The sequence below is a fragment of the Myotis lucifugus genome, unplaced genomic scaffold (assembly GCF_000147115.1).
Source record: "Myotis lucifugus unplaced genomic scaffold, Myoluc2.0 scaffold_1587, whole genome shotgun sequence".
In the NCBI taxonomy this organism is placed as follows: Eukaryota; Metazoa; Chordata; class Mammalia; order Chiroptera; family Vespertilionidae; genus Myotis; species Myotis lucifugus.
In genome coordinates, this window is record NW_005872635.1 from 27,069 (window position 1) to 34,922 (window position 7,854).

General features: G+C 51.4%; 1 protein-coding gene across 1 annotated transcript in view; it reads left to right on the top strand.

Moving 5' to 3' along the window:
* Nucleotides 1-192: 192 nt before the first annotated feature.
* Nucleotides 193-7,854, top strand: part of WDR93 (WD repeat domain 93) — a gene marked incomplete at its 3' end in the record, with an annotated part of 22,548 nt that continues 14,886 nt past the window's right edge. The window contains 4 exon segments of the mRNA XM_023748624.1: nt 193-320; nt 2,853-3,195; nt 4,882-5,117; nt 7,001-7,064. Coding sequence (XP_023604392.1) covers nt 2,893-3,195; nt 4,882-5,117; nt 7,001-7,064 — 603 coding nt within the window.

Genomic DNA, 7,854 nt, shown 5'->3' on the forward strand with positions numbered 1-7,854 from the left:
TGGTTAATTGTCTCCCGGGCGTCGCGGGTCCCGCCGGAGGTCGGCCTCGGACGCCGGAGGGGCAGAGTCTCTCGGCCAGCGGGGCGGGCAGGCGGGCGTCGCGAAGCGCGACTTCTCAGCTTCCGGTCAGGACCGGAAGTTGTGGTTACTAAGGCGACGCCAAGCCGCCGGCCAGGTGAGCGGAAACCCCTGCTTCCGCTCTGCGGTGCAAGCGCTTCTCACGTGCCCTTGGGCTCCCTTCACATCCTGGGTCTCCTCGAGGGGATCCAAGGGGCCCGTCTCCTGGTCTCAGGCTATTCCCGGCCCCCCAGGAACCCCAGGTAGGATCCGAATGGAGGTTCCCCTGAGCTTCCGCTTGGGGACTGCAGGGCTAAACATTCCCAGATCTGTGCCTCCGTGTCCCTGGAGCAACATCAGCTCCAGCTCTGGGAAGCACAGGGTTAGAGCAGAGATCAGCCGATTGGAGGAGTGTATTTCTAGCAGGAGGGCCGGGGTCAAGCGGGAGAATTTTCTGTTAGGATTACTGAATGAAGATTGCTACTTGAGGAAATCCTAAAATGGTTACCACGAACAAAGTGGGGGCAAAAATAGATTACAACGAAATTGCACCAATGAACGGACCTCCTGTGGGGCTTGAAGACATGGAACCCCAGCCATTCCATAGCAATGTTTTAATTTTTGATTGATTGATTGATTGATCTTAAGAAAGAGAGGGAGGGAGAGAGAGAAACATGGACCTGTTGTTCCACCCATATATGCCTTTATTGGTTGACTCTTGTATGTGCCCTGATCAGGGATCAAACCCACAACCTTGGAGTATCTGGATGACACTCTAACCAACTGCGCTACCTGGCCAGGGCCACAGCAGCAATTTTATAAAATGCCCCCCCCTATAATTACAAGTTAAGGTCGCCTATTTTTTTAATCTTTGGTCCCTTGTTCAGACCTACCCCTAACACTTGCAGGCCCCCGGGGGTAGCAGTATAAATAGAGACCCACATACCATACATTTAAATATTTAAAAGTTTTAAATCAAAGTAACACATTGTTAAATATGTTCTGTTCTCTTCTCCTACCTTGACAAATATCTATATATATATATAGATATCTATATATCTATATATATATAAAAGCCTAAGCGGTCGAATGACCAAATGACTGGTTGTCCGGTCGCTATGATGTGCACTGACCACCAGGGGGCAGACACTCAACACACAGGATTGGGCTCCCTCCTGTCTGGATCGGGCTTGTGGGGATTGGGCCGAAACTGACTCTCCGACATCCCCCGAGGGGTCCCGGATTGCGAGAGAGCGCAGGCCAGGCCGAGGGACTCCACCGGTGCACGAATCCGTGCACCGGGCCTCTAGTACTTTTGTAATGATCTAGAAGTCATTTCACATTCAGAATTCTTGGGCTCTTTGGAATACCTGGAAACATAGCCAGAATATTGTACTCAGGGGAGAGCTGGCCCCAGTCCCTTCCCACCACTTCTCTTCCCATTTCTGGCTCTTACCCACATCACCGAGTGTGTGGATACTCCAAGCCACATCCAAGTTCTGCCCATACCCCTTCGATCAGCCATGCCTTGGTCACCTTTCAGGTCTAGGGGTGCACACATTAGCAGCTGGGGGAGAAAAGCCAGGAAGAGGTTCTTGCAGGTACCATTTGGGCAGTAAGTTTCAGGGGTATAGGTGCCCTGAACATGGTCTAGACTCCAGAAGGAGGCATCTGGACTTTGGGGTGGTATATCCTCTCGGCCCCACAAATTTACCCCTTCTTGCACAGGGCGGTGCCTGGAACAGAGCCAGAAGTATTCAAGTTCATAACCCAGGGCAGGGCATTACCGCAAGAAAATAAGAATTTGCTGAATGCTGGCTATGACCTACCACTTGAGCTCTGGGCCTCAGGTATTAGGTTACTGAGGGACACAAGTAAAGAGCTAAGCACAACACACGTTCGACAGCAGTTACTGGAAGTGCTTGAAGTGCCCTGGTCGGAGGGGAGGGGAGGAGAGGGAAAAGTCACCGCTCAGTACCCAGCTGGCTGGGGCACAGCCATTTGCAGAGATGGCGGAACCAGGAGAAGACATGAGTTGGGGGGGGGGTTCGGAGGTGAATTCTCTTTGGGATAGAAAGACCGCCTCGCCTCTCCTTTATCAGGAGGTGAAGAAAGGCAACACGGTTTCCAGAGTCCTGTGTTTCCATCCTAGCACACCTCATCTTTGGCTAGCCTGTCTCTGCTGACGTCCTTACTAATGTGAAGAGCGTATCTTAGTAAGTTGATAACCACCCCATAATAAACATGGGAAGTGCCATTCCCTAGAATAAATAGTCCCCATAGAATGTTATGCTTGTGCTAGAGATGATGTACTGTTTGAACTTCACTATTTATTTATTTTTAAATATATATATTTTTTGAAAATATATTTTTATTGATTTTAGAGAGGAAGGGAGAGGGATAGAGACAAAGAAACATCAATGATGAGATGACCGGCTGCCTCCTGCACGCCCCCTACTGGGATCGAGCCCACAACCCGGGCATGTGCCCTTGACTGGAATCGAACCTGGGACCCTTCAGTCCACAGGCCTAGACTCTACCCACTGAGCCAAACAGGCTAAATATATTTTGATTTCAGAGAGGAAGGAAGAGGGAGAGACATAGCAATGATGAGAGAGGATCATTGACCGGCTGCCTCCTGCATGCCCCCTACTGGACCCAGGCATGTGCCCTTGCCCGGAATCGAACCTGGGACCCTTCAGTCCGCAGGCCGACGCTCTATCCGCTGAGCCAAACTGGCTAGGGCTGAACTTCCCTTATTTTCTCTAATACCTTTACTTCCTTCCTTTAATCAGCTCCTCAGTCTCAGAGCCGTTCCCAGTGCCGCCTTCTGTGATGTCATCCCTCAACGAAAGCCGGGCCCAGAAGATGAGGCTGCCTTTGTTTACACAAAAGAGGCAGCTGGAGGTGCCGACCCCGTCGGAGAAGGACTGGTCGAAGGATGATGAAGAGAGTTACGTCTTCAAGGACCCACACCAGGAGCTGGATTCCCTGCCTCAGCCGTATCGCATGATCAACAAGCTGGTGAACCTTCTGTTCGACCGGGCGTGGGAAATTATCGAGGAGAGGGACGCCCTGCGGGAGGTGGAGCTCAGCCGGATCCGGCCCACCGTCTACCCTCCAATTTTAGAAAACAAGGTACGGAGAAGCTGACCAGGGGCCCCTCCCTGTTTCCCAGTTGAGTGTTAATAAATCAAAACATGGCCGGGCCGGTGTGGCCCAGTGGTTGCACATCGACCTATGAACCAGGAGGTCACGGTTTGATTCCCGGTCAGGGCACACGCCCAGGTTGTGGGCTCGATCCCCAGTGTGGGGCGTGCAGGAGGCAGCCAATCCATGATTCTCTCTCATCATTGATGTTTTTATCTCTCTCTCCCTTTCCCTTCCTCTCCATATCCTATATAATAAAGAGCTAATATGCTAATTAGACCAAACAGCAGGATGACCATCCGGACGACCTTCTGGATGAAGCCGGGGCTGTGAGGGCCTACCTTTGCACAAATTTCGTGCATCAGGCCTCCAGTGAATAATAAATGAAAACACCTCATCCAGGGAAGGAATTCCTACCAGGAGCCTTCCTACCAGGAGCACCGGCATGCCTAGACAGCTGCATTTCTTTTAAAAGAGTCTAGGCATGCCGGTGTTGCCTGGAATGGATTTGGTCCGTGTCTGTGGAAACGGGGGTTCTGGCTAATAGAGGATGACACAGCAGGTCTTTTATGTTCAGCCGCTGTTATTTTGATATCTTTCTGAATGTAGTCATCACTCTCTTGCTTGATGGGTGAGAATCTGCCAGCGCCTCCACGATAGCTCTTTCCACAGTGTTTTTTGGTTTTGTTTAATATATATTTTTATTGATTTCAGAGAGGAAGGGAGAGGGAGAGAGAGATAGAAACATCAATGATGAGAGAGAATCATGGATCGCTGCCTCCTGCACGCCCCACACTGGGGATTGAGCCCGCAACCCCGGGCATGTGCCCTGACTGGGAATCGAACTGTGACCTCCTGGTTCATAGGTCGACGCTCAACCACTGAGCCACAATGTTATAGATGAAAGTGGTTCAGGGAATGTGGCCACACATACTGTAGTGACTAAACATTTACTCTCCACTTTTTTTTAAAATATATTTTATTGATTTTTTACAGAGAGGAAGGGAGAGAGATAGAGAGTTAGAAACATCGATAAGAGAGAAACATCGACCAGCTGCCTCCTGCACATCTCCCACTGGGGATATGCCCGCAACCAAGGTACATGCCCTTGACCGGAATCGAACCCGGGACCCTCCAGTCCGCAGGCCGACGCTCTATCCACTGAGCCAACCCTGTTTCGGCTACTCTCCACTTCTCTGTTTTCTCTGGCCCCACCCCCCTAAAAGTGGAGTGCTATGACTTCCTCTTATTTTTCCCTTTTTTTTGTTAATCCTCACCCGAGGATATTTTTCCCATTGATTTTTAGAGAGAGTGGAAGAGAGAGGGAAAGACAGAGAGAAACATCCATGTGAGAGAAACACATCAATTGGTTGCCTCCTGCCCTAGCTCCGACCAGGGCCCGGGCCCGGGAGGAGCCTTAACCGAGGTACGTACCCTCGACTGGAATCGGACCCTTCGGTCTGCAGGCAACGCTCTATCCACTGAGCCAAACCGGCTAGGGTGGCTATGACTCCTTGATACATGGGCACAATACGAAAATGAGCCTGTGTTTGGGGAGGATATTATATGTAGGAAGGACCCACATCCCTCTTTGAAATGTTAACATGTTGCTCGCAGACAGTGGCAGCTGGAAAATCCTTTTTTTTCCCCTCTCTTTGTTCTTTGTTTTCCCAGCTCAGCAAAAGGCCAAGATGCCTAGCGGTTTCCCAGGACTATGTGTTTATTGCAGGAGCCAAAGGCTTCTCTATCTACAATCTGCACGATGCTAAACAAATCTATGTTTACGAGAAATTTAAGGCCGAGGTCATGTCCATCTGGGCCACAGACTTGGGGAACGAAACACTGATGGCTCCTGTGGATGAAATGGGTACTTGTTCTTCATCTTCCTTTAGCCTCATTTACATGCACCTGTAGACCGAGCGTGTCAAACTCAAGGGCTAACACGGGCCCAATAAACAAGGTTTAAGTTTATGTGGCCGCAAAAAAACAAAAGCTTCCATTTTCATAGAAACGTAGGTTTATTTCGAAAAGTATAGTATTTATAAAAAAAAGCACAAGAGCAATGATAAGATTCATGTTTTCTTCCTGACACTTGGCATCTCCTCTCTGCTACCATCTTTCCTACTTCGGGGGAAGTCTTGTTCGCAGCGATCACTTTCAATACTGACCCATGGTGAATGTCAGTAATTCTGGATCTGACAGGAGACTTATTTCCTTTTATAATCCTATATAATAAAAGCCTAATATGCAAATTGATCGGTGGAACGACCAGTCGCTATGACGCACACTGACCACCAGGGGGAAGACGCTCAATGCAGGGGCTGCCCCCAACCTGCAGGTCCCAGGCCAGCCAAGGCAGGTGCCAGCAGGGGCCCCCCAATCGCCCCGCTGTTGGCCCACAGATCAGCCCTGATTGCTGGCCAGGCCTAGGGACCCTACCCGTGCATGGATTTCATGCATCGGGCCTCTAGCTGTACCAGTAAATAACTGCTCACACTGTTATGTTGGCTGGCCCACAAAAATATTCGTTATGGGCTGTATGCGGCCCGTGGGCCACGAGTTTGACATGCTTGCCGTAGACCGTTGTTCATTTCCTTCCCAGGGGTGGGCAGGGCCAGACATTGGCAAGTTCTCCCTGGTCATGTACGGTGTACCAGGCACTCTCCCAACATTTCACATACTGGCCCTTTAACCCTCAGCACAGCCCTAGGAGGTAAGTATACTTTTCAGAGGAGGCAACCGAGGCGCGGAGGTGAAATGACTCACTTGAGGTAACACAGGAAGTAAATGGCGCTGGCGGGATTCGAACCAGGCAGGAGGCCCCGGAGTCCACACCCCGCGGGCACTCAGCAATCCTGCCGCTCACAGAAACCAGGGCTTGCTTTCCCCCTCAGCCCGAGGACGAACCAGGCCCTCATGGGGACTGCAGCGTAGAGGGCTGCAGACAGGGTCCGGGGGCCCCGTCTCTGAGGTGGCTGGGCCTGGTGGACAGGTTAGGAAGGGCGCACTGGTAGGAGTCTGCAGAAGCCGGACAAGAGGCAGAGAGACGAGAAAGAACCACTGTGTGCACTGAGGGGAGAAACGATGGCCTGGACCAGGGCAGGGGCCGTTCACATGATGAGGAAGACTGCACTGTGGTTACACGCGATGCTCACACGAGGGGAAGTGAGGGGAGGGACATCAGAGAATTCTCTGTTCTATTTTCACAAGTTTTCTCTAAGTCTAATATTAAGTTCACAAATATAATAATAATATATAATAAAAAATAATAATATAAGTTAAAAAAAAAAGCTTTAAAAATGAAAAGGAAGCCCTGGCCGGTTTGGCTCAGTGGATAGAGCGTCGGCCTGCGGACTGAAGGGTCCCGGGTTCGATTCTGGTCAAGGGCATGAACCTCAGTTGCAGGTTCCTCCCTGGCCCATGCCCTGGTTGGAGCGTGTGTAGGAGGCAACCAATCGATGCGTTTCTCTCACATCAGTATTTCTCTCTGTCTTTCCCTCTTCCTTCCACTCGCTCTAAGAATCAATGGAAAAATATCCTCGGGTGAGGATTAAAAAAAAAAAAAAGGAAGATGTAATGGGAAAACTGGGTGAGTGATGAGGTATGTGTATGGGGCAGGGAGGTCAGTGAGGGGGAGGGAAGAAAAGGACTCTATTCTGCCTTAGATCACAGCTCGATGCTGAAGCCGCTGTGGGAGAATAGGGCTTCAGGGGTCGGTGCGTTCCATTGCACGTGCCCAGCTTTGGTCTAATCGCGCCGTATCTGGTCAGGTTCACGTCTGTGTGACCCTCAGCGTGATGAGTCTGCGGGCAGGGGCTGCCTGGCTCGTCCCCAGCACGTCCCTGGCCGGAGAGCAGGTACCCCAGGGGTGTGTACTGGGCGCACTTAGACCTCCACCCCCGTGGGCCGGTTGCCTTTGCGAGGTCTGTGTTACGGGTGGAGGGGCGGGTTCTGGGCGTCTGGGGGGCACCTAAAGGAAGGGGCGAGAAGTCAGGGGGATGTGCATCCTCTACTGGAGGGAGCCCGTAGGATACACAATAATTAGAATGACACAGATTTCTTGTGAAATCAACAAAATCAACTGTATGGGGAACTTGCTGGGGCTTGACAGGTGAGGCACATAGAAGAGTGAGATATGACCTTTCCCTCAAAGAACCTATGACCTCGCTAGAGGAATAAAACACACCCACAAGCCCGGCCGGCGTGGCTCAGTGGTTGCGAGTCGACCTATGAACCAGGAGGTCACTGGTTCGATTCCCGGTCAGAGCACATGCCCGGGTTGCAGGCTCGATCCCCAATGTGGAGCGTGCAGAAGGCAGCTGATCAATGATTCTCTCTCATCATTGCTGTTTCTATCTCTCTTTCCCTCTCCTTTCCTCTCTGACATCAAGACAAATATATTCAAAACAAAACAAACAAAACACCCACAGGACACAGGTGGGTAACCAGGTGAGGCAGAATGGGATGATGACTAGCACAGAGGACAGGAGTCAAGGAGAGGGGACCGGTGTGGCCAGAGGGCCCATGGGAGGCTCCTAGGAGAAGGGGACGGGGCTGGGGTGGGCAGGTGCCGGGTGGAGGCAGGCAGGGAGACCCAGGCCCTCCCAGCGGGGGAGGGGCGGGAGGAGGCCCGAGCGTGCAGGAGCT